This window comes from Ctenopharyngodon idella, chromosome 20 (assembly GCF_019924925.1).
Source record: "Ctenopharyngodon idella isolate HZGC_01 chromosome 20, HZGC01, whole genome shotgun sequence".
Classification (NCBI taxonomy): Eukaryota; Metazoa; Chordata; class Actinopteri; order Cypriniformes; family Xenocyprididae; genus Ctenopharyngodon; species Ctenopharyngodon idella.
Genome location: NC_067239.1, coordinates 2,580,079 through 2,607,930, shown reverse-complemented (window position 1 = coordinate 2,607,930; position 27,852 = coordinate 2,580,079). Strand labels below are relative to the sequence as shown.

Genomic DNA, 27,852 nt, shown 5'->3' with positions numbered 1-27,852 from the left:
TGCTTTTGAATCTAAAAGTGATTCGGAACGGCCACTGAACAAATCATCTCATTCATACGTGAATCTGATGATGTTCGTTTAGTTCGCGAGTCGTTCACAAAAAGAAAATGGCGGCGGAAGAATCGTAAATGTAAATGTACACAATTAAACAAATAAACCTTTTTTTTTTTTTGCAGTTGACAAAATTCGGAAAAATCGGTATTAATTTCTGATGGAATAAGAGCGCAGTTGATTCGAACGACTCGCTGTGTTTAATGAATCATTTGAGTGAATCAACTCAACTCACACGCAAAACCACATTCACTTGTTGCCACCTACTGGCGTAACGTGCAGAAAGAATCACTGAACCATGAATAGTTTTGATGAATTCAAAAGATTCGAATCCTTGTGATGAATCACAATTCCGTCACAAACCTTTGAGATGGTCAAAGCTGAAAATCCGTCGAGTCTTCGACGCGTTTGTACATGTAAATTTGATTATCCGAGCACATAGATGGAAAAATCGTTTCAGGGTGATCTTTTGTACCAAATTATTCAAATTGAGTTTAATTTATCGTATACGTAGGCTAAATAATGTCGGAAACATCGGCCTCAGGTAAATTAGACGATGATCAGTCTCGCGCGCCAACAGAGAAAAGAGAAAGCAGCAACGACGCGCAAACAAGCAACAATGAAGAGTCGTTGGAAACCACATTAGACAAGAAAAGACTCAAAGACTCAAACGCTGATGAAAACAACAACCCAGATTCAGCTTCCTTTAACGGAGAAGGAGAGCAGCTAAAACCAAAGACAGAGACTAATGCATCTCACCGTCCTGTAACAGTTGCTGTGAATTCCAGTACCTCAACTTCATCTGAACCGGCTCCAAAGATCATAGCAGGCCCTGCACAGATCCGATCCACCGCGCCAGTGGTCGTAGGGGCCAGGGTAGTGACATCCAGCGTTCAGGGACCAGGGGGGGCCACCAGTTTGGCTCTGGTTCCTCAGCCTGGAAGGGTGTCTGTGAGCTCCGTGGCCATAAGCCAGCCCAGGGTCACCACACTGACCGCGGCCAAAGGGGCGGTCGTGACATTGCCAAGGATTTCCACCCCATCACATAGTGTACCAATGACACGCACCCCTCAGACTGTGCCACTGCAGCTACCTGCCAACTTCCAGGTCCCACAAGGTGTGTTGTTTCAGGATCTAATGTTGTTTCATTGTCTTGGTGCACTCTAGCTGTAACACTATACTTAACCATCAGACCTACTTATCAGTCTTCTTGGCAATGTCTTGCTGTCTCTCCCCTGCCTCTGAAGGAATGGTGTTAATCCGCAGTGACAGCGGGCAGTTGATGTTGGTGTCTCAGCAGGCTCTGGCCCAGGCTCAGGCTCAGGGAATGCTGCCAAAACCAGCCAGTGCCAATGCTGCTGCTATAGTTAGACCTCCATCCTCACAGGTGTGTTATTTTGGACACTTTTTTTGACTGCAGGGTATAGAACAAAAGTGATATGATGTGGTTTTCCAACTGGGGTCTACAGATCATCAGGGAAGTGGGTCCATGGACAATATGTACAAAAAAAAAAAAATGAATAAATGCTGTAACACTTTACAATAAGGTCTCATTTGTTAACATTAGATAATATATTAACTAACATGAACTAACAATGAGCAATGCATTTGTTACAGTACTTATTAACCTTTGTTAATGTTAGTTAATAAAAATACAGTTGTTCATTGTTAGTTCACATTGCATTAACTAATGTTAACAAAATACAATGTACAAGTAAATGTTGAAAAATTAACATTAATTAAGATTATAAGTATTATAACTAAATTAGTTATGTAACATTAACTAATGAAACCTTATTGTAAGGTGTTACCAAAATTGCAAAATATGTTTTAACAGTAATTAAAAAAAAAGTTCTTGTATATATATGCAGTTATGTAAAAATAATAATAATAATAATAATAATAATAAAAAATTAAAAAAAAAAACTAGAGATGCACCAATACTAAATTTCTCCACTGATACTGATAGCCGATTATTCAGAGTGATATCTGCCGATACCGATAATGATACCAATAGTTTGGGGGTTCCGCCTTTTATACCTTCTTTTAAATTAATGATAATTTCATTATAATTAATAATTATATTTTTAATTATTATATTTTGAAAGAAATGCAAATAAAAACTTTATTCTCTCCATTTCATCAACTTGTTTCAGAGTAACTGGTATTGGTTAGCCGATAGTGTGAAAATTTGCTATTATTGGCCGATATATTGTATAATAAAATTATATTATATATATTATATAAATTTAAAAAAAAACTGCGTATTTTTTCTGATTTTATGTATGCTTATTTTAAGTATGAAAAGTGTTATACAAATACATTTGAATTCATTCAAAGTAGAGATGCACCGATATATCGCCCAATAATCGGTATCGGCCGATACAGATTTTCACACTATCGGTTATAGGCCGATAGTTTATAAACAGCCGATAGTCAGGGCCGATATATCCTGTCAATCAAAAGAGGGCAGAAAAACATTTGGGCTTTGTGTAAAGAAAATGCTAGAAACCAGTTTGATGTTCAATATTAATAGTAATTATATGAATTAAAAACATTAAGAAATATTAATTTAATCTTCAGAATTTAGTTAATGTGTGTTAATATTAATTTGAGTAATGTGTTTGATTATAACTGATACCAGTTACTCTGAAACAAGTTGATGAAATGGAGAGAATAAAGTTTTTATTTGCATTTCTTTTAAAATATAATAATTAAAAATATAATTATTAATTATAATGAAATTATCATTAATTTAAAAGAAAGTATAAAAGGCAGAACCCCCAAACTAATGGTATCACTCTGAATAATCAGCTATCAGTATCGGTAGAGAAATTTAGTATCGGTGCATCTCTAATTAAAAGGTTGTATATTACATTATAATGTATTAATATTTATTCATTTTATAATTTCTCTTAAAATATTAATATTTTAATATTAACACGATTCTATTATAATTGTGTATAAAATATAAACATTTGATACAAAACAAATATTTTACAGATATCATTTAAATCATTTATTTTAGCTCTAATTAAATGATAAATAAAAGCTAATCAAGTAATGTTGGGAAAAAAACATGTAATTCATCAAACATGTCATGTCAATATCATGCTCGAAAACATTTAAGCCTTTGCACACCTTTTTTTAAGATTTACACAATCTAATTCATAGTAAAATTCCATCTAATTACATATTTTATTTGAATAATTGATTAAGGATTGTTCAGTTATTCAGTTAAAATATGTAAGGATTATTCAATTCAATTTGATGTAATTTTACTATTAATTAAATTGCATAAATCTTAAAAAAACGGCTTAATTTTTTTTGTTTTGAGTGCATGCTCACTATTTTTCACAGTATAAACGGATCTGTAACCTGAAGAGGCCTCTAAATCCACCTTATTTTTCAGGTAAATTTAATGTGTCATTCACTTCTCACTTCCCAATAACTTCCAGTTATTTTTAACTCTACAAAACAGCTAATAAATTGGTAGTCTCACACATTTACAGAAAACACCTTACTTCTGCATTAAAAAATAAGGTGGATATTAGGAAGAGGGTCCCTAGCAAGGAGGATAATCATATTTGGCCGTCCCTGGCATTAAAATAGTTTGAAAAGCCATCATATTGCATATGTTACAAGCATTTAATTTCAACTCTTCTTTTTTTTTTAAGTGAACTTACAGAAATGCACCATCTCTTTTCACAGGCGACTGTAACTGCCACACCAATCATCAGAGTTTCTCTCCCAGCTTCAAGTGCATCAGCTACTACCAACATTAAACTTAACCCCACTCCAGGGACTGGCATTCAGAAACCACCCACTGCTACAGGGACTACTATTTTCACGCCATCATGTACAACAGGAACTACCATCATTAAACCAGTCGGTGTTATAGGGACGGCCATCAGAAAGCCCAGCTCCACCACTGTTATCAAAGCCAGTCAAATGACTCCCAACAGCAGCACATCAGGAACCTTTAACCAGAGGACTAATTCTGTCACCGCAACTACCGTAATTAATACCTCAGCTGTAAAGGTATTACTCACGTCGGCTGCATCAATTATTGATCCAAACAACAACAACAAAACAAAAAAATGATTCATACTCTAACTCCAGGGCAAGATGTTGACTGAAATGCATTGTTAGCTTTCTCTCAGTGATTTAAATAGAAATGTAGGTCATTCAGTGTCGCATTCATCTACCTAATCATGTCTCTGCTTCATTTGTCTGCAGACTGTGGGTAAAGGTGCTCTCTCCACCCAGGGTAATGCCCCACAAATGGTGTCTCCTAATGTAGCAGCCAGATCCAGCACTAACACTTCATCAGCCCCAGTCACTGTTACAGCTGTGAGTTCATGTCGTGTGTAGGAATGCATTGATATTAAAGTTTGATGGCTGATATTAAAATTTTGGTAACACTTTACAATAAGGTTTTATTTGTGAACATTAGGGTTAGTTCAAACAAAAATGAAAAATTTTGTCATTTATTATTCACCCTCATGTCGTTCCACACCTGTAAGACCTTCGTTCATCTTCAGAACACAAATTAAGATATTTTTGATGAAATCTGAGAGCTTTCTGTCCCTCCATAGAGATCCAACACAACTACAACGTTCAAGATCCAGAAAGGTAGGAGAGACATCATTAAAATAATCCATGTGACTCCAGTGGTTTAATGAAGCGACACGAGTGCTTTGTTTGCACACGAAAACATAATTTACCACTTTGTTTACAAAATAATATTATCCAAAGTGTGTTCACGCAATGTCAGCTCTCGCGTGAACACAACACGCATGCGTCATGATGCTCTTGTGAATGCACATTGCAGATCAATATTTTCGTAAATAAAGTGGTAAATTATGTTTTTTTGTGCAAACAAAGCACTCGCGTCGCTTCATTAAGCCACTGGAGTCACATGGATTATTTTAATGATGTCTTTACTACCTTTCTGGGGCTTGAAAGTTGTAGTTGCGTTGGATCTCTATGGAGGGACAGAAACCTCTCAGATTTCATCAAAAATATCTTAATTCTGAAGATGAACGAAGGTCTTACGGGTGTGGAACAACACGAGGGTGAGCAATTAATGACTGAATTTTCATTTTGGGTGAACTAACCCTTTAACTAGATAATTCTAAAACACTTATTAATCTTAGTGAATGTTGAAATTAATATTAACTAATACATTATTGAAAAAAAAGATGTATAGATGTAAATATTAACTAAGGATTAATAAATATTGATTTATAAATACTGTAACAAATATAATGTTCATTGTTAGTTAATTTTATGCATTTACTAATGGGACCTTATTATAATACTTTTTTGTATAAATAATTCAAAAATAAAACAGTAAAAACTTAAATAATTTTTTAAAATGCTACAAGTAAATTTAGGCATCACAACATTATATACAGAATGAAAAATGGAAATTAATGTGCTAAATATTACATTTAACTGTGTTATTAAATTACTTTTAATTATTATTATTTTTAATTATTAAAAAGTTCTTAAATCAATGTTAGGTAATGTAAAAAATAAAATGAGAGGAAATGAGCACACATATATATATATATATATATATATATATATATATATATATATATTACAAGATATATGTGTATATATATATATATATATATATATATATATATATAGTTGCACTATATATGTATATAGTTGGAAGAAAAAGTATGTAAACCACTTGCAGAAAATGTGAATAATTTTAACAAAATAAGAGAGATCATACTGCATGTTATTTTTTATTTAGTACATAAAAGATGTTTATATATAGTCGACAAGACAAAAAAGTAGCTGAATTTATTAAATTGGCCCCAATCAAAAGTTACCTGGATGATCTACGACTGTTTTTTTGTTTTGTGATGGTTGTTCATGAGCCTCTTGTTTGTTCTGAGCAGTTAAGCTGAGCTCTGTTCTTCAGAAAAATCCTCCAGGTCCTGCAGATTATTCAATTTTCCACCATCTTTTGCATATTTGAACCCTTTCCAGCAGTGACTGAATGATTTTGAGATCCATCTTTTCACACTGAGGACAACTGAGGGACTCAAACACAACTATTAAAAAAGGTTCAAACATTCACTGATGCTCCAGAAGGAAACATGATGCATTAAGAGTCGGGGGGTGAAAACTTTTGAACAGGATAAAGATGTCCAAAGTTTTCTTATTTTGTTTAAATATCTTTTTTTTTCATTTAGTACTGCCCTTCAGAAGCAACAGAAGATACTTGCATGTTTCCCAGAAGAAAAATTAAGTACAATTTACCTTGATCTTCAAATTCAAAAGTTTTCACCCCTGACTCTTAACGCATCATGTTTCCTTCTGGAGCATCAGTGAATGTTTGAACCTTTTGTAATAGTTGTGTTTGAGTTCCTCAATTGTCCTCAGTGTGAAAAGATGGATCTCAAAATCATTCAGTCACTGCTGGAAAGGGTTCAAATATGCAAAAAAATCCTTGAAAACTGAAGAATTTGCAGGACCTGGAGGATTTTTCTGAGGAATACTGGGCAGTTTAACTGCTCAGAACAAACAAGGGACTCATGAACAACCATCACAAAACATAAAAACAGTCGTAGATCATCCAGGTGACCACACACAGTATTAAGAACCAGTGGTTTCCAAACTTTTGAAAGGGGTCATATTTATAAATATTTTTTATGTAAAATATCTTACTCAGGACAGTACTAAATAAAAAATAACATGCATTTTGTATGATCTCTCTTATTTAGTTAAAATTATTCATATTTTCACAAATTCTGCAAGTGGTTCACAAACTTTTTTTATATATACAGTGCTTAACAAATTCATTAGACCACCTGTCATAATAAAGAGAAAACACATATTTTAGGAATCTGACAAAAACTTGTTTAAAAATAAAAATGTTATTGTCATTTATTAGGCAAATAACAAACTGAAACAACTAAATCACACATAATAACCAAAATTATATATTTTATTTTTATTTGTATGGCCTCCATTGGCCTTGATAACAGCTTGAATTCTCCCTGGCATTGCTTTTTTGTACTTTTCCACAGTCTCTGTTGTTATTGACTTCCAAATAGTTTCTAGTTGTTCCCAATGACTTGCTTATAATGAAACTTTTGTGCAATCTATCTTTGAATCCATTAAATCCCAACAATAATTATATTTTAGCATTAGAAACACTACTGTGACTAAAGAGCTTAAACATACTGGTGTGGATTAACCATTACAGAAACATAAAAAATGATTTTATTAGTCACCGATACTGTAAGTTTAGGGGCAGCTGTGCACAAACCTTACATTGGGTGGTGCTCTAATAAATTTAAGCACTATATTATGTGCATCATAAAACTAAAAATATTTAATTTTAATCTTTATCATCAGGAGACCTTGGAGAATGTGAAGAAGTGTAAGAACTTCTTGGTCACTCTTATGAAGCTAGCATCAAGTGGCACTCGCTCTGCCAACATGGCCCAAAACGTCCGAGCTCTTGTCAAAGGCCTGCTGGTATGTCCCTCGCTGCTTTCAAAACCAATGTGTCACATACATCACAACACATTATATGTTTAAATGTGCTTTTGCTCTCTTCTCTGCATGTAGGATGGAAAACTAGAGGCAGAAGAGTTCACTGAAAAACTCTACATAGAGCTTAAATCGTCCCCACAGCCATATCTAGTGCCTTTCCTGAAGGTGATTGCAGCTTTTTCACTTTTATACCCCATTTAGATGTCATCGGCAACTTCGACAAAGTCAGATGGGTACATATGAGGGTACTGACCTCATTTTTGACCTGATTTTAAGATGAAATCTATTATCAGACCTTCACAGCTCATGTATGAATGAGCCACAACCTCTTTGGTATGAGCTAAATAAAAAAACTAGAGATGCTGATGTGTTCATTGATTCTTCCAGAGGAGTCTGCCGGCTGTCCGTCAGCTCACCCCAAACTCGCAGCTCTTCATTCAGCAGTGCGCCCAACTCAAGCCCTCCGATTCAGCATCAACCACGGCCGCAAACCAGAAGCCCACTGCGTCCGTCAGCTCCGCCCTCAAACCCAACCAGCCAACCAGAACAGCTCAGCTGGTAAACCCCGCCCATTTTTATTCCCGGCAGTGTCATTTATCATGAAGATGATTTCAGGGGTTTGCCTATATGAAACAACGGAAGAGTAATTCGATAATAAAGAAAACAAATGATCATTCAGTGTTGGTGTTTTCACCATGGAAGCAAACCTGCATAATTTTAATGTTAATATGCAGATATGATTTCTCTATCAATAGTTAGAGTACCATATGGTGTCTGGAATTCAGGTATGTGTGTTTGGGGATCCTGAATACAGCGTTTTGATGTTTTATGTAATAGTAGACCCAGTAGACACTGTGTGTGTGTGTGTGTTTGTGTAATTTCACACTGCCTCCTTCCCAGCGCACTGGTTCATTTTTATGACAGCCTCTCTTCACTTTGTCTTCATTTCCTGGTTAACTCACCACCGCCCACGGTGTACAGGCTAATTCACTTAAAACCACCAGTATCCCACAAGCCCAAGCAGAGCCAAATTAGTTTTACACCAGAGACAAAGATGCATGAGTCTTACCCCATTTCGTACCAGGAATGTCATGTTATCATATTCAAATAATGTCATGATTTGTTTTTCTGTAATCTAATATCACCATTTTATTGGACGTCTTGATGGATTTCCACTGAAATACAGAAGCTCATTTCCCATATACCTGAATAGACTTTAGAGGTTTTGATTACTTCACAATCAGAAAGTGCTCTGAGGGTTTGCAGGAAGTGCTCCTGTCGAAAATGGCTTGTGCGACATCCTCGAGGTGGACCGAACCCTGCATACTGTCTTTGAATATTTTCATATGCATAATTTTTGTATATTTGCTGTATTTATTTAGGAATGTTATTTGCATGCTGAGTTCTTATTGCTTTGGTTTTTACTTTGTCAGGTGATCCAGCAACCTAAAGGAGTGATCGTCAAACAGTCTTTGGCGTCAGCTCAGGTGGGCTTACCTGCACAGAAGCAGACTCAACACAAACAGATGGTCCTTCAAACCAACACTTTCCCAACAGGTATAAGCTATGCTTTACTGAAATCTTATTTTATTTATTTAATTTTGAAAGCAATCTTTTATGCTCACCAAGGCTGCATTTATTTGATCAATAATACAGTAATATTGTGTAATATTATTACAATTTAAAATAACTGTTTTCTGTTTTAATATATAGTAAAGTGTAATTTATTCCTGTGATCAAAGCTGAATTTTCAGCATCATTACTCCAGTCTTCAGTGTCACATGATCCTTCAGAAATCATTCTAATATGCTGATTTACTGCTCAAGACACATTTCTTTTTATTATCGATATTAAAAATGGTTGTGCTGCTTAATAAGGTTTCTGAAAACTGTGATACTTTTATTTTTTAGGATTCTTTGATGAATAGAAAGTTGAAAAAATTATTTGAAATTGAAGTTGCTGAATAGAATTGAATAGAAATAAGTCTTTTACAGTCACGTTTGATGAATTTAATGCATCCTTGCTGAATAAAAGTATTCATTTATATATTTCATTTATATCTTTAAATACACTCACTTGCCACTTTAGGTACACATTGCTAGTACCGGGTTGAACTTGGACCCCTATTGCCTTCAGAACTGCCTTAATTCTTCATGACACAGATTCAACAAGGTTCTGGAAACATTCCTCAAGAGATTTTGGTCCATATTGTCATGATATCATCACACAGTTGGAGGTCTTTGAGTTTAGTGAACTCACTGTCATGTTCAAGAAACCAGTTTGAGATGATTTGATGATTTGCTGGAAGTACAGGTGCTGGTCATATAATTAGAATATCATAAAAAAGTTCATTTTTTTTTATTGTAAATTATTTTAAAAAATGAAACTTTCATATATTCTAGATTCCCTACATGTAAAGTAAAACATTTCAAAAGGTTTTTTTTTTTAATTTGTTGATTAGAGTGTACAGCTAATGAAAGTCCAAAATCCAGTATCTAAAAATATTAGAATATTTACATTTGAGTTTCATTAAATGACCATCCCTACAGTATAAATTCCGGGTATCTTTTGTTTTTTGAAACCACACTAATGGGGAAGACTGCTGACTTGGCAATGGTCCAGGAGACAATCATTGACACCCTCCACAAAGAGAGTAAGTCACAGAAGGTCATTACTGAATGGGGTGGCTGTTTACAGAGTGATGTATCAAAGCATATTAAATGCAAAGTTGACTGGAAGGAAGAAATTGGGTAGGCAAAGGTGCACAAGCAACAGGGATGACCGCAAGCTTGAGAATACTGTCAAGTAAAGCCGATTCAAACACTTGGGAGAGCTTCACAATGAGTAGAATGAAGCCGGAGTCAGCGCATCAAGAGTCACCACACTCAGACATCTTCAGGAAAAGGACTACCAAGCCACTTCTGAACCAGAGACAACGTCAGAAGCATCTTACCTGGGCTAAGGAGAAAAAGAACTGGACAGTGAACAGTGGTCGAAAGTCCTCTTTTCAGATAAAAGAAAATTTTGCATTTCATGTTGAAATCATGGTCCCAGAGTCTGAAGGAAGACTGGAGAGGCACAGAATCCAAGCTGCTTGAAGTCTAGTGTGAAGTTTCTGAAGTCAGTAATGATTTGGGGGGGCCGTGACGTCTGCTGGTGTTGGTCCATTGTGTTTTATCAAGTGCAAAGTCAATGCAGCCATCTTCCAGGAGATTTTGGAGCACTTTATGCTTCCATCTGCTGACAAGCTTTATGGAGATGCTGATTTCCTTTTCCAGCAGGACTTTAGCACCTGCCCACAGTGCAAAAACCACTTCCAAGTGGTTTGCTGACCATGATATTACTGTGCTTTATTGGCCAGCCAATATGACTGACCTAAATCTATGGGATATTTTCAAGAGAAAGATGAGAAACAGTCGATCCAACAATATACAGATGATCTGAAGGCTCAATAGTGCCTCAGCAGTGCCACAGGCTGATCACTTCCATGCCACACTTCACTGATGCAGTAATTTGTGCTAGGAGCAAGTCATTTGCTGTAATATGTCCTGCCGATCAAGTATTGAGTGCACAAAAGAACATACTTTAAAGAACTTGAACTTTTCTGTTTTGCAAATCCATTTTTTGATTGATCTTAGGAAATACTCTAATATTTTGAAATACTGGATTTTGGACTTTCATTAGCTGTACGCTCTAATCATCAAAATTAAAAAAAAAAACTTTTGAAATGTTTTACTTTACATGTAGGGAATCTAGAACATATGAAAGTTTCATTTTTAAAAATAATTTATAATAAAAAAATGAACTTTTTGATGATATTCTAATTATATGACCAGCACCTGTAGATCAGAAGATGGTAAACTGTGCTCATAAAGGGATGGAGAACAATACTCAGGTAGGCTGTGGTGGTTAAACGATGCTCAATTTGTACTAAGGGGCTCAAATTGTGTCAAGAAAATATCCTTCACACCATTACACCAGCAGCAGCCTGAACTGTTGATACAAGACAAGATGGATCCATGCTTTCATGTTGATTATGCCAAATTCTGCTCTCTCTGGCATCAACAAGGCATTTTCAGCCACAGAACCGCCGCTCACTGGATATTTTCTCTTTTTTGACCGTTCTCTGTAAACCCTAGAGATGGTTGTGCTTGAAAATCCCAGTAAATCAGCAGTTTCTGAAATACTCAGACCAGCCCGTCTGGCACCAACAACCACATTCAAAGTCACTTAAATCTTCCCCATCCTGATGCTCAGTTTGAACTTCAGCAGATCGTCTTGATCATGTGAACATGCCTAAACACATTGAGTTGCTGCCATGTGATTGGCTAATTAGATATTTGCATTAACAAGCGGTTGAGCAGGTGTCCTAATAAAGTGGCTGGTGAGTGCGTACTGCTATATATATATATATATATATATATATATATATATATATATATATATATATATATAATATAAATATATTAACCAATTTATTTAAACATTAAATAATTAAGACATTACTAACAGGTAAATATAATGAATATATAAGCTAATATAGGTAATATATTTAGTGAAATTTTCCCCCTAGAGTTCATTTCTCTAGTGAACTAACATGCTGTGGACGCTAAATGACTTGCCTGAGGTAAATGTAATGCTACATGAGATATTATTCTCAAGCTGTTTCATTGATATCTTTCTGTGGTTGAAACACTAGTTGAGAGATTACATGTAGACATATCTGTGCATAGATCTTTTTCCTGCTGTGGCGGTTAGCAAACAGTGTTGCATTACCGCGCGTGCACCCCCTTCTGGATTGGAGTATGGATCGCCTGTGACTGACTGTATTTGTCGTCTGACTGTATGCACAGAACCATGATGGTTCAGAACGAATACTTGTATCGTTACACCCCTAATATATATATAGACAAACAAACACACACACACACATATATATATATATATATATATATATATATATATATATATATATATATATATGTGGCGAGGGGGGCGTGGTTCAGCGGAGTCGGCAGCGGGAGAGAGAGTCAGGAGACGAACGGTGAGTGAGTGGGTTAAATGCAAATGACGAACACCTGTCTCTTGTTTCAGTAATTGGTGTGGAGAGAGTATATAACACCAGGAGAAACAGGAGTGGGAGAGAGAGAGACGGACTACTGACTGCTGCCCCGCTGGTGATCTACGAGTGAGAGACTTCTGAATGATTTGTGACCGCTTTGTGCCTGTCTGCACCCCTTTTTGTTTTGAATTGTGAGAATTATTGCAAATAAAAAGCAGTCAGTAGTCAAGCCGACCCTGTCCTCTTCCTTCCTGAGTACTGAACTTTGCTACACTGGTGCCGAAACCCGGGAAGGAAGACGGAAGCCGCCGCCATGCAATCGTCCTCCGGATCGCCATTTGCGGAGATTATCACCTCCCTCGCGGTCATGCAACAAGAACAACACCAGGCCCTGCTGGACTTGAGACAGGATCAAGAGAGGTGCTTCCAAGTCGTTGTTCAAGCCCAGCAGGAGGACCGCGAGAGGTTCCGGAGCTGGATTGACCGGGAGGTTCGACCGGAAGCCCTGGAACCTCGAGCTGTGCCCGCCCACCTACCACTACACAAAATGGGATCTGAGGACGACCCGGAGGTTTTCCTCGATCTTTTTCAGAAGACGGCCGAGCTGTCGGGCTGGCCGCGGGACCAGTGGCCGATGCGCCTGGTCCCGCTGCTCTCCGGGGAGTCCCAGATAGCGGCACAGCAGCTTCCGGTGCAGAATCTCCTGGTCTTCGACGACCTAAAAAGGGCCATCCTCCAGCGGGTCGGCCGGAGCCCTGAAGAACATCGCCAGCGGTTCCGTTCCCTGGAACTGGGCGAGTCCGGCCGACCGTTCGTGTTGGCCCAACAGCTCCGGGACTCCTGCCGCAAATGGCTGTTGGCTGAGGGAGGCGACGTGGAGAAGATTGTCGATCGAGTGGTACTGGAGCAGTTCATTACTCGGCTCCCACGGAGGACAGCAGAGTGGGTCCAGTGCCACCGCCCCACGTCGCTGGACTCAGCCATCCACCTCGCGGAGGACCACATGGTGGCGTGCCCAGGGGTCGGCGAACCCCTCCCATCTGTCTCTCTCTCCCCGTCTTCCCCTTCTGTCTCTCTCTCTCCCACTCCTGTTTCTCCTGGTGTTATATACTCTCTCCACACCAATTACTGAAACAAGAGACAGGTGTTCGTCATTTGCATTTAACCCACTCACTCACCGTTCGTCTCCTGACTCTCTCTCCCGCTGCCGACTCCGCTGAACCACGCCCCCCTCGCCACAATATATATAGGGCTTATGTGAAAGTTTTATTGATTAAAGCTCAATACACTGAAAGACTAGGTGAGCTTTTATTACTTTTATGCTTCTTTCACCTCCAAGTGTCCCGATTCATTTTGAGCTGATAAAAATATCTGTATTTTTATTCTGTCCCCACAGGTGCTGTTGTGCGGCAGTCCATCCTTCAGGCGTCTAAAACACACTTTTCCCAGCCGCCCCTTCCAGCACAGGCACACGGCTTCAAGGACAGCACCTCGGGCTCTTTCCGGTAATAGCTCTGACTCGCGGCCATTCCCTGCTGCACAGTGGCTGAATGAGCGTATTGGTTCTTTACAGGATGAATGTGAGAGAAGGCAGTCACGTCGCTGTAGATTAAGATTTCCAGATGAGCTACACTATTAGCATATTCATTTTAAGACAAAACAGTGAAGTCCTATTCTTTCATTTTCTTGTCTGACTTTCATTTAGAGATGACGATGACATTAATGATGTGGCCTCCATGGCCGGAGTGAACCTGAGTGAGGAGAACGCTCGTATTTTGGCCTCTGGCTCTGAGCTCGTGGGATCAGTGATCCGCTCCTGTCAAGAGGAGCCCTTTTTATTCCCATCAGCCCTCCAGACACGAGTGCTGCACATTGGTAACTTCACCAAACCCATTCAATTACACACACACATTTTTATATAAAATACTTAAAGACCCCCTGTGGTGAAAATCAAGTTTTTAATGTTGTTTATGTGTATGTGTGTTTTTTTGTTTTTTTTTAATATGCTTTAAGACAAACCATGTGCAAAATCACCATTGCAGAGTATTTTCTGTTTAAAACTGCAGTGATCTAAAGACAGTCTCTAAAACGCGGTTTGAAATCGCGGGTGTTTCTGACATCACAAACTACCTTATGACCAATCACGTCAACGTGTGGGTGGGCATTAGCATATCATTAACTAGCTGGGAATCTCAAGAGAAGCCAGTATGATATATAGTATATAATTCACTCTTCCTCTTCTTCTTCTGAATCAGTTTCTGGTTCAAACATATATGGCTGATTTAAACCAGTATTTCCACTTGCCACTGTACAGTGTTTACTACAGTAAAGTTGACCGAGTGGATCAGGTATTCTGAGCTTGTGCGAGTGAGTGGAGGCGGGGCTAATTTGCATATTCATGGCTCCGCGTATACTAAATGAAGCAAGGGCGTAAAGTTACATTCAAGCTATTTTAAGGCACAAAGAATTTTTTTTCACAGGAAAAAACATTTAAATATGTAATTTTGGTGATCAAAGATGAGTTTTAAGGGATAATGGATGCACAGTTTATTTACAATATTTATAGAAGACAGAATAACCAAAATCGTTTGCTGTTAGCTGTTTTCATGACAACCAGTCTTGTTGTCTGTTAAGGCCGATTCAAACGCCAACAGTCACGTGATTACAACACGTCACTCATCAAACATTCTAATTCTGATTCAGCATGTTCAATCGGCGAAAACAAGCTCTGACAGATGCCAACAGACTCCGACAGGGGTAACACACTGATCTGACAAAATCCGACAAAGTGTCTGTGGCTGTCTGTCATCATCTGTCGTGTGAAATGGCCTTTAGTTGAGCATGAGAATACTAATAATAAAAAAACATAAGCCTTTGTTTGGGTTCTGGCGCATAATGCACTGTCTCCCTCAGTTGTGAATTCTGCATTAAAAGGCCCCATTTAAAAGTCCCAGTTACCAACTTTATGTAGCAAGTATGTCATTGCCACCCTCCCTAAAACAGTTTGCTTTTTTTCTGGTTTTGGGGCACTTTTCAGCTGTTCAGGCTGAGGGGAAAAACTTGCAGACCAGCTAAACCAACTTCCAAACTGGAGGAGTAGCTGATGACCATCTTAAATCCACTATGACCATCTTAAACCTGCTAAGACTAGAAACCAGCTGGTTTAAGGTGTTTTTAGGACTCTGAATGTAAAACAAACCCTGCGAGCTAGGCGGAGCACTTCCAGCACTTCCAGATGAAAGAGAGTCTAAAGTATGGAAGCTTGTTTCCGCCAGTGAATAAAAATTAAAAAGGTAATTGCAACCTTTTTATCTCAGAATTCTGACTTTTTTTCTCACAATTTCAAGTTTACATCTTGCATATCTTTTTTTTTTTTCTCAGAATTGCACTATAAAGTCGCAATTGTGAGTTCTAAAGTCAGAATTGTGATATACTGTATAAACTCGCAATTCTGAGAAAAAAAATCTTTTTTTTCCCCTCAGATTTGGACTTTATAACTCGCAATTGTGAGTTTATATCACAATTCTGAGAAAAAAGTCTTTATAACATGCAATTCATATCACAGTTCTGACTGTTTTGACTATTTCTCGCAATTGTGACTTTATATCACCCAATTCTGACTTTGTTTCTAGTGATTGCGACAATATCACACAAGTTTGTATCTCACAATTCTGACTTTATAACGTAATTGTGACTTTAAATTACACAATTCTGACTATTTCTCACAATTGTGACTTTATATCACACAATTCTGAGAAAAAAAGTCGCAATTACCTTTTTTATCTTTTATTCAGTGGCGGAAACAAGCTTCTATACTAAAGACCCCAGTATACTCACAATGAAGTTCTTTTTTGAAGTTCTCCACCCACAATGCTGAAAGCGATGTTTAGATGAATATGTAAATATGTGCTGCACGCTTTTACACAACAAAATTGAGAGAACAGCAAGTTTTTTTTTTTTGTTTTTTTGTTTTTAATAAAGCATAAGAAAAGCATCTGATCATAGCGACAAAGATATGTTTGCACAAGCTCTGCAATTCGGCACTCTAGTAAAGTCACGTCACATTTATTTATGTAGCACTTTATACAACAGATTGCTTAAAATCAAGCAGCTTTACCGTATTAAACATGAAAACCAGTGCCAGTGTCTCATTTAATCAGAAGTACAACTTCATTTTCTACCATAAAGAAGCTCTCCAATGTGTTCATGTTTTCATGGACGTCTGACCTCGACGGACTGAACAGAAGAAATGAACGAGAGAAGATTATGCAATCACCACTGACCAATGGTAGTACAAATACACCAGCCGTAGCAAACTTTTCCTGAAAAGTTCAAGCTGTTTCGAACTCCCAAAACAAACTCCAAACAAACTTTGGTTTGGCCTGGTTTGTTTGAAATCACATCAGTTCTTCGATTTCACTTTATCGGGGCCTTAACAAGAAAAGAAACACAAAAGAATCTAAACACATTACTTTTCATTTAGCGTACTTAGTTACTTTTTTAATGAGTAATTTGGCAAATATTGCAATGTGTTTTAAAAGTAACGCTGTTGAACGTTGTTGTCCATGTTTCGCTGACCTCACTCAGCTATAGTGTTCACTGCTTTTATTGTACGTGAGTGTATCTTTACTCAAAGTGATATTGCATTTCCCCCCATCTCCGTTTGTCAAAGTCTGTTCACCTCCCTCAGCTCTGCCTCTACGGCATGCATCCTGTCTGTGTTTTTTTGGGCATATGTTGCGCTGTGTTGTGACACACGAGTGCAGTCTCTGTCTTTGATCAGTGGTATCTCTGACGAGCCTGTTCTGCTTAATCAGTATGCTAATGACTGCCGAGCCGCGCAAAGTTGCCAGAGTGGCAGGAATCCACTCTGCTGCACTGATCAAAAAAGCGTCGGAACAAGGGAGAGAAAGGACGACAGAGGCGGAGGGAGGGAGAGAGGGAGATAGCCAGGAGGTAGGGGGAGTCGTGCGGAGGAGGAGGAGACGAAAAGAGAGAATGTGGAAATGAAAGAGACAGGCTTGGCCTCGCAGGAACTCAGTCCGCATCAGCAGAAAGGGCAAAAATGAGATGGAATTGGAGTGTTTGCAGATGTCTGTCTACTCGGCAAGAGTAACAGACCAACAGGAACAAAGCATGTCTGACATTATGGAAATGTGAATACAATATAAACAGCAGAGGAAAACAACAAAATCACTGGATTCCAGCTCGATGAAGACATTCGCCTCTAATTCTACACAATTCCCATTTCTGTCAGGCAGTAAATAGGTCTGTTCAAATGCTGAATTAGAGTAAGATTCATGTGATTCTAGAGGAACTCTGTGATTATCAGGCCCACATCTTGTTTTAATTCATTCCACAGCACATTTTTTTGCAGATTCAGATTGGGTGATTATTAGGTATATTTAAATTTCTTGTGTCTAATGAGTTTTTGGAATGTTTAGATACAGTCCTGAAATGTATAACTGTCTCACATTGGGTGAGTGAAAATATTGATCCACTGGTTCATCTTGATTCTTTCTCTAACAATTCTGGGTTGATCCACAAAAGTTTCGAATTATAATTTTAAAATATAGCTGCGAGCAGCAATTATCGGGGTTCAAGTGCTTCAAGGCCTTTAAGCATGTGTAAAAAGGTATTATGTTTTAATTAGCAAGCCTGTAACCATCTGGATCATAGATGGGAAAGATCATTTATAGCAAATACAGGCAATTTACCATAGGAAATAAATAGTTTTTAAAGCTTTTTAACAGTTATCAAGGTTGAGCCAAAAACCTAGGACTAGTTCGCCAAAGTTGGTTTTTGAAATAATCTCCAATATTTAATATTTAGCGGCGGTCCTAGAGGCGAAGTTGCTCAGAATAAGGAGTTCTTCCATGTGGTACGAATGTCGTGGGCGTGTGCAAAAAATCGTGTGATACACAATCCTTTACACATGTGAAAAACACAAAGGTGCCAATTTCTTTTGAATTTCTCACAGGCCTCTAGGGCCGCGAGTCAAACAGGCCCAGCGAGTTTTGTTCCTATCAGCCTTTGTTAACCTTGTCTGATAGCTGCTCAAACTTCATTGGCCGATGGCGGACATGTTTTTTTGAGATCTGTCAATGTCCTCGTAGACAATCATGACAATCATGACAATCATGCATGCCAATTTTCAAGTTGAAGTAGTTAGAGCAATTTTCATGTTTTTTTCCTTGTTATAGTGCCACCAAGTGGCCAGTCGCTCCGTCTTTTTTCACGCCACCACAGAATGAGTTCTTACATAGGTGTGCCAAGTTTGGTGAAAATATCTCACTCCGTTCACGAATTATAGCCATTTTAGTAAAAGTGCCTCCACCCACTTTGAAAGTTTTGGTGGCCCTTAGTCCGCCTTTTATTCCCTGAATCGAAATTTAATCTTTTTTTTTTTTTATTGTCAATCCGACTCCAGAGAATCTTTGGTTCCGATAGGGTGAAAAACCTAGGACTAGTTCGCAAAAGTAGGTTTTTCAAAAAATCCAAAATACCCGAAAATTTCGCCACTACGCGCATGAACCCCCAGCGAAATGTTAATGAATCTGGTCATTGAAAACAAAGTCAGTCAACAGAGTGAGTGCTTCTCCCATGCTAAAATGTGTGTGATTGTGTGTGCATAGGTGGTTCATCGAGTATCACAGAGGTCTGTCCTGATGTACTTGAATTGCTCTCTCTGGCAACACAAGAGAGACTTCGAGACCTGCTGGAGAAGATAACTGTTGTGGCGCAACATCGACAGATCTATTATAAGGTATAAACTTATATATAACACCTATAACACACAGTAAACAAAATAAAATAAAAAAAAATCAGAATTTCTAAGTAGAGCTTGTTTCATAATAAACATTTTGGTTCAGAGAAGTCAACATGAAATCGAAACTGATCCTTATTGTGCAACGTTGATCAGAGCAGTTTCCACATGACTTACTGCTTCCGGCGAGATTCTGAAGTGCACATTAAATGGACACTTTACTATCCCATGAGGACACGGGAGAGATTTGTGAAGGGCAGTGACGCTGTAGGTCACATGACAATGACAGCATGACAGATGTAGTACGTCCAGATTACATTCATAGAACATACTTTTTAACAATGTCAGATAAGTACTTCTTGTGCAGCCTGTTTTTTTCCCTGAATTACATCGCAATATGGAAGTAAAATGGGATTATTGATTGATTATCATCTCAGTTGCGGTCACGCTCACGTGACATTGCAGTTAATTATTTGCATGCGTTTAAACAGTTTACACGTCTGATATATAGTTTTCTGAGCGCACACATCTGAAGCACGCGCACAGAAAGCTGCCTGTCAGACGGCGCGTCATGTGAGTATTAAACTAAGTTCTCTTTCACGACTTATTGCACTTAAACTCTCAAACACACATGAGGTTATGTCAAAAACACACAAAGTTTACATAAACACAGTCGGTTATGTCTGTGAACATAAACAACAGGGAAAGAAATCGCATGTGTATATTAGATCTGTGTATTAAAGTGACAGCAGCGTAATATACAGTACCTACTGCTGTTAATATGAACCAAACAACAAAAGAAAAACAGAAGATCACTCACTGCTCTTGACTGAATAACTTTAGTAGCTTTAATAAGAATACATTTCTGACTTGAATGCAGCTGTTAAATGCTCTGGTGAGGAGAATCTGAAATCTGGAACCGCTTGTTTGGAGAGACTGTTTGATTTATGGGGATTATAAAAAAGGAGTGGGTGGATTTTTACCATTATCAGCTGGTTGTTTACACACACATCTGTGTTCAAACACCTTATAAAAGTGAATTTTGCATAACAGGACCCCTTTAAGGCACAGTCTCGAATATTGTGTCTTGTTGGACGCTAATGTGTTGCTGTGGTGTGTGTTGTCTGTCTTGAGGATGATTGGCGCTACAATCAGACCAATGACACGCGCTCTCAGCTGAAGTTCCTGGAGCAACTGGAAAGACTGGAGAAACAGAGGAGGGAGGAAGAGGAGCGAGAAGCACTGCTCCGCATTGCCCGAGTAACTAGCAAACACAGCAAAACAGAGGAAAAACACCAGTAATCTGTCTCCATTTCTAATGTACTGTTTTTTTTTTCTCGTCTATTTGTGTGTAGAGTCGCTCAAACAGCGAAGACCCAGAGCAACAGCGTCTGAAACAGCGAGCCAAAGAGGTAGAAGGATTTCTGTGTGTTTGTTTTTAATAAAAATACATACATCCCTCCTCCACAACCTGTTTTTCATTCCTTCTGCTCCCTTGTATAGCAATGAGGACGATCAATACTCTTCATAAAGTCCCATTTGTGCCCCACATAGACACACACACACACATACATACACATACCCTGGAGACAAGGCTCTCTAATTGGGGGCTCATTTTAATTGAGTCTAATATTGGGTCTGGAATTGAAGCCTGGGGCTAAACAGGGAACAGAATGTAATGAAAGCCCTCTGGATGAGTTGTGTGTCTGTTTACAAGGTAACGCTCATCCACTCGTGTGTTAGAGAGCACGTAACATATTTGTGTGTTTTCGCACAGGCCTTTCGCTTGGGTTCTTTGTCATAGGCTATCGGTGAAATCAATAGAGCTAAAATGAAAGATTCATCACCAATAACAGCTTTCCGTTTTTTTCCCAAACATTCCACGTGGATTTGGGTGAGCCAATGGAAATATTGATTGTATTTTTGAGTGCCTGTCAAACGCACATTCTCTCTTTTTCCTCGTTTTTCTTTTTAGATGCAGCAGTTGGAGTTGGCACAGATGGAGCACAGAGATGCAAATTTGGCAGCGCTGGCAGCCCTCGGGCCCCGTAAGAGGAAACCTCTGGAGGCTCCCGGCTCAGGGGCCAACCAGGTACCTGCACATGTCCATACAACCACCCCTCTGTGTTTGTGACTTGTCCTGTGTACCGTCTCCATACTTCACTCTGTGCAGATGTGGAGGAAATGTTTGCATACGTGTTCAAAATCACTCGCATGCATAAACAGTTCGGTCGTTTTTGAATTTCGGGGTGTATTGAGCCAAGCTGTGGGATTTATTAAGTACACATGTAAGTCTTCCTGTGTGGCCATATGAAATTGCACATGTGCTTTTGTATCTTAAATATTAGTGAACTCCTTTAGGAAGGGAATTGGTATATTGTGTTACTTCTTAAGTGCTCCACGTTTGAGTTTGAACTTTGAACTGCCACATGACCTCTGTCTGGGGAAAAAAATCTCCACATGCATTTAATTTATCAAAAGTGAAGTAAAGGCTTTTAAAGTTACAATTTAATGTCATTTGAACTTTCTATTCATCAAAAAATCATGGAAAAATATCACAATTGCCAGAAAAATATTAAGCAGCACAACTGTTTTCAACATAATAATAATAATTAGAAATGTTTCATCAAATCAGCATATTAGAACGATTTCTGAAGGATCATGTGACACTGAAGACTGGAGTAATGATGCTGAAAATTCAGCTTTGATCACATGAATAAATTACATTTTTATATTTATTCAAATAGAAAATATTTCATTACTTTAACAAAATATTTTATATGAATAATATTTCATAATATTATTGTTTTCACTGTATTTTTGATCAAATAAATGCAGCTTTGGTGAGCAGAAAAGACTTCTTTCAAAAAAAAAAAAAAAAATCTTACTCCAAACTTTTGAATGGTATTGTATATGACTAAAGGGGAAGGACTTAACTCTATCTGTAATATACCATGTGTCATTTTTTGTGATTTTATTAGAATTATGAGAAAAAAGGACAAGGAAAAACTGAACAAAAGACTAGAGGATTGTATGTTAGTTTAGTTTAATTAGTTTTTACATTTGTGAATTCCTTTAGGCAGAGAGGAATGCTAATAAGTGAAAAGATGGTTTTGAGTTTTTGTAAGCTTAAATTACACAGGCCTTTTAGAAAAAAACTCCCTTTGCCTAGGGAACTTTAGTATTTGCCTCTTTTTAAGGTTTGATCTCTGTAGTTGAATAAGCATCTCTATAAAGAGCCAGTGCAGTTGGCAGGAAAACAGTGGAGGTTAAAAGACTCCAACCTTGTGTTTCAGAAGTTAAATTATCTGCAGCAGCATTTATTTGATAACTGTCTTTATTTATATGCCTAAATATTTCTCTTTATTATTCTGTATTTCTTATTCCAGGATTGAGGTGAGTTTGTTCTGATGATTGAATGATTTCTCAAAGGGTAATGGATTAATTTTAGCTCCCCTTGTGAAAAAGAAGTGTGCTTTATTGTATCGATTGCTCACTTGTGATGCGCGAGCATGAGAGTGAGTAAATGCAGAATTTACTTTCTTTCTTTTTTTTTGATGAACTAACCCTTTACCGTTTGAGAATAGTGATTCTGACACGTTTTCTGGTGATTTAGAACTGATTGATTGCATTGATCATCTGAAGCACATATACACGCTGGAACTCAAAGTGAAAGTCATTTAAATCACCATATCACATTTAGTTTTAGTATTATGTTTATTCAAAGTGTTTAGATGGTTTATTCTAATGTACAGTGCATTATTAGCGGGAGAGGCGCTCGCGGCTTGTCATGTATTGAACTGCATTAAAAGTGTGAGTACTGCGCGGAAAAATAGTATTTTTCAGTTTCAGTGACATTACTACACTAAACTACTACATAAAATGTTGAATATAATGTATAATAATGCAATGGGGGAATATATGTAGGTCCTGATAATAAAATAATAATAATATTTTATTAATAATAAAGTAAAAGTAATAAAAAAAACTCTTGGCTTAAAAAAAACTTTTGGCTTAAAGTATCGCGATCGTATCATGATTTGTATCGAGTGTATCGTTACGCCCCTACATAACTGTAGCCCATATTTAAAAAAATGTTCTTGCAGATAATATAATGTTAATTAAATGAAAGGCCACTTAAGTGTACTTAAAGAAGTACACTTTCACACATGTATTCTCTTTTAAACTAAAAAAAAAAACATTTACACTTAAAAGGTGCACTTTGTAATAATGTCAAATTAAAAGTTTTACTTTAAAGTACATTGTAAAGACATTAAAGTACTCCATGTGACTCCAATGGTTTAAAATTTGCCATGTACTGTACCTGATAGGCCCCAGATTAATCAAATTGAAGTCAAATCACAAGCTTCTGAATCAAAATCAAATCCAGTTGTGAAATTTGTGTCAATGCCCAGCCCTAGTGTCAATTAATGTTTTTTTGTTTTGTTTTTGTACTTGAAGCAAATGTTGTTTTTTTCCTCTTATTTTCTTGTCAGTGTGCACCAGAATGCTTAGTTTACAAGTTAAAATCATAAAAATTTTCTCCTGGGGGAGGATGCACCCACACCCCCCTACTACTATTTACTTTGTAAACATGTCACCTTTTTCACCACTTTGGAGTTTGCAGGTATGTTTATGAAGCGACGCAAGTGCTTTGTTTGTGCAAAAAAATGTCATTAACCACTTTATTCACAAAATAATATTATCCAAAGCGCATTCATGCAACATCAGCTCTCGCATGAACACGACACGCGTGCGTTGTGATGCTCTCGTGAACACACGTTGCAGATTAGTATTTTCGTAAATAAAGTGGTAAATTATGTTTGGTTTTTTTTGCACAAACAAAGCACTCGCATTGCTTCATAACATAGAGTACTTTAATGATGTCTCTCCTACCTTTTTGGACCTTGAAAGTTGTAGTTGTGTTGAATCTCTATGGAGGGTCAGAAAGCTCTCAGATTTCATCAAAAATATCTTCATTTGTGTTCTGAAGATGAACGAAGGTCTTACGGATGTAGAACGACATGAGAGCGGTAAATTAATTACAGAATTTTCATTTTTACTTAAGTCCTACAGCTAACTGCATTAAATATAAATGTAAACTATCATACATTTTCATGTATTTCCAACTAACATGCAGTTAAAGGGTTAGTTCACCCAAAAATGAAAATAATGTCATTAATTACTCACCCTCATGTCACTCCACACCTGTAAGACCTTCATTCATCTTCTGAACACAAATTAAGATATTTTTGATTAAATCCGGTGGCTCAGTGAGGCCTCCATAGCCAGCAATGACATTTCCTCTCTCAAGATCCATAAAGGTACTAAAAACATATTTAAATCAGTTCATGTGAGTACAGTGGTTCAATATTAATATTATAAAGCGACGAGAATATTTTTGGTGCGCCAAAAAAACAAAATAACGACTTATATAGTGATGGCCGATTTCAAAACACTGCTTCATGAAGCTTTGGAGCGTTACGAATCAGCGTGTCGAATCAGCGGTTCGGAGCGCCAAAGTCACGTGATTTCAGCAGTTTGACACGCGATCCGAATCATGATTCATAATGCTGATTCATAATGCTCCGAAGCTTCCTGAAGCAGTGTTTTGAAATCGGCCATTTTCATTTTTGGGTGAATTAACCCTTTAAGTGTCTGAAAACATTAAACGAGTATACATAAATGCAAACTGAATGTACAGTATAGTTTATACATAAGTATGCTAAAGTGTGCTTTTTTTTCACAAGGGCCGTGTGATGATAGTAAGCGAGTGCTGCTAATCTTTTGTCATTACTTATTTCTAGACTTGATTTCATGAGAAAAACCACATAGGCCAATGTGGCTCAGGAGACTCATTCCTTGTGTCTGCTCAGTTGTCAGGTTCATATGGCCAGTTTGCTACTCGAGCACCAATTCGAGTCACTTTGAGAGATCTGACCTTCTGCATGGAGCAGGACCCCACGTTCAGACACACTCTCATGCTGTATAGAGCGTTTCTAGGCTAGATAACCACACAAACACAACTTCTGTGTTTGAGCAAGTTCTTGAGATTATATAATATTTTTTCATTGTATAAATTGAGTTTTTTCTGGTTATAATTCTGTATTCCTGTTCTTGTTTTGATTATTGAATAAACTGTACAGACATATTGACTGGTAAGGAAGCACAAAATAATTAAACATTATTAGCAGCAACGGTTTGTGTGGATCTTTTTATGTTTGAATCGCACAGTTGTGTAACTTCCCAATATTTTAATTACTCCTCAGAAATGACATTTTTATGCTGATACGATCATGCTGAACTATTATTGCATTTTCTAAGTCGACTGGGGATTGTACAGAGGGCTGTTTATAAGCTCCAGGGCAGTGGATGCCCTGAACAAAGCATGACTAACCAATCACACAAATATCGCCTTAGGCAACAAAATCTACCAATCACAGTGGCCGAGACAACAGTACTGACCAATCGAAGCAGGATATTGCATCAAAGCCCAAATCAGCTGAAATTGGCTTGAGACTGGCCGACCAATCAGAACTTGATGAAAGAACTAGAGCAGACCAATAGGAAGTACAAACAGCCAGAGGGTTTGAAGCTGAAAGAAACAGGGCAATACATACCCTCAAGATCAAGACAACAAGAGCCAAAATCAACAGATCAGCGGCAGAATGTCTCTCATGATCCACTGCTGACCGATCATCTCTTAAATGATTAAACCGAGGTTAACTAAAGGTTAACTAACAATGCCATAATTAACCAGGGTTTACCTCTGATCATTAGTTGAGGAAGAAGGGCAATGCTGTCATGCATGTCTTTGCATTTGTGAGTTGAATGGAAGTTCTCGAAGGGAGTCGATTTGATGTGTGCCTTGCCTCAGAAACTTAAATACTCTGTGTGCTTGCCTGAGGTACAGGATTCTGAAATATTCCATTACCTCTGAATAATCATGAATGAGAAGCTGGGAGCTAAATATTGATATGCCTGCAGCATTCACAGTCCCCTCAGAGAGTGTGAGCGCATGCTATACAGAGGTACAGCTGCACATGCCAATACAGGCTTAGGAAAGTCAGTGAATGTATCAAAGAGTGAGTTTTAAGCACAGAATGTACCTTTTTGTGAATAAAAAGGCAGGGTTTTTTTACATTACATGAAACCTTTTAATGAAAGATTCATCTCAGTGACTTTTGAATCTGAAACTAAAAAGCTTTGTTCAGATTCATTCACTCACTCATTCGGTTTTCATCGTTACACTTGTAGGTGAAAACCAGGGCTTGACATTAACTTTCTTGCATTTTCAGTTGTCGATACCATGGGGAAAAACTGCCATATAGATATTTTTAATATTATCTCATAATTTGGCAGCAGGTATATTAGGCTGCTGTCACTTTAAGACCTGACGCACGGATCCATTATACTGTTACACATGCGTTTTCTTTCTCAACTGTTTATGTTCAATTAAAACATAACTGACTGTGTTTACGTGAATACTCGCCAAGACCAGCATTTTGACATTATTTTGTGTGTATTTGACTGTTTAAGCAAAATAAGCAGCAAAAAAGAACTCAATTTAGTACTGAAAGGCGGCTTTATGTGGCGCACTTTGGGTGTGAGCACAAAATCTGCAGGAATGAGTAAAATTATGCTCAATATGCGCAATCCCACTCCGACATTCAAGCCCTGTAACACCAACGTTCATCCGGAGCAAACGAAACGAGTGAGTGAGGGGAGGATGGTTCGAGCAGCTGGTATCGTGTATCTATTCTGCAGAAAAAGAGTAGCATTCAAGTTGGAAATGTAAACTCAAAAACATGAAATGTAACTCAAAAAAGCCGAAAAATATTCATTTATATCGTTTCGTATCAAGGTATGTTTTTACATAAAGCAAACCGTTGATGCTAAGTGATTAGCTTTACACCATTTGCTACAAGACTTGCTTTCTGCCCACTGATCTCTAGTTATAGATTATAGATATTATCTACATTAGAGATCAGTGTTTCTGCCATGTTTCAAATCAAGTGTTTTTCTATTATCCTGGTTGAGCATGTGGTTCAAATTTTTAGACACCAATGAAATTTCACAATTTTCAGGTACAGAAACTGAATAAAGTAATCAAATGTAACTGCATTGTCTTCACTGTATAAAATAAATCTAGATTAATCATTGTTGAAGTTACAAAAGTCATTCACCCAAGAGCAGCGAGTGACTTTCTCTTGTCTTTTGTTGTTCGATGAACATTGAGGACAAAGACAGCAGTAGGTTTATTAGGCTGCTGTCACTTTAAGAGCTGAAACACTTTTAAAGCGCATGTAAACATACTTAGCAGCGACTCCGAATGAGGTTCTTCAGTCAAGGATGGTTGACATCAGCATTTCATGGTCCTGCTCGCTGACTAACTGCATAAACACTGTGTGCTCGACGGACTCATTGAAGAGCCAGTGAAATTGTT

The 27,852-nt window shown here is 37.7% G+C and overlaps 1 protein-coding gene across 1 annotated transcript; it reads left to right on the top strand.

Moving 5' to 3' along the window:
* Positions 1 to 384: 384 nt before the first annotated feature.
* On the top strand, positions 385 to 26,519 carry taf4b (TAF4B RNA polymerase II, TATA box binding protein (TBP)-associated factor). Its single transcript, XM_051875310.1, has 15 exons — positions 385 to 1,168; positions 1,299 to 1,438; positions 3,763 to 4,092; positions 4,291 to 4,404; positions 7,438 to 7,560; positions 7,654 to 7,743; positions 7,966 to 8,136; positions 9,012 to 9,135; positions 14,037 to 14,145; positions 14,346 to 14,515; positions 19,276 to 19,406; positions 20,541 to 20,666; positions 20,762 to 20,818; positions 21,382 to 21,498; positions 25,283 to 26,519. Exons 1-15 carry the CDS (start codon positions 574 to 576, stop codon positions 25,412 to 25,414), a joined length of 2,529 nt encoding a protein of 842 aa, XP_051731270.1. The 5' UTR covers positions 385 to 573; the 3' UTR covers positions 25,415 to 26,519.
* Positions 26,520 to 27,852: the final 1,333 nt, after the last annotated feature.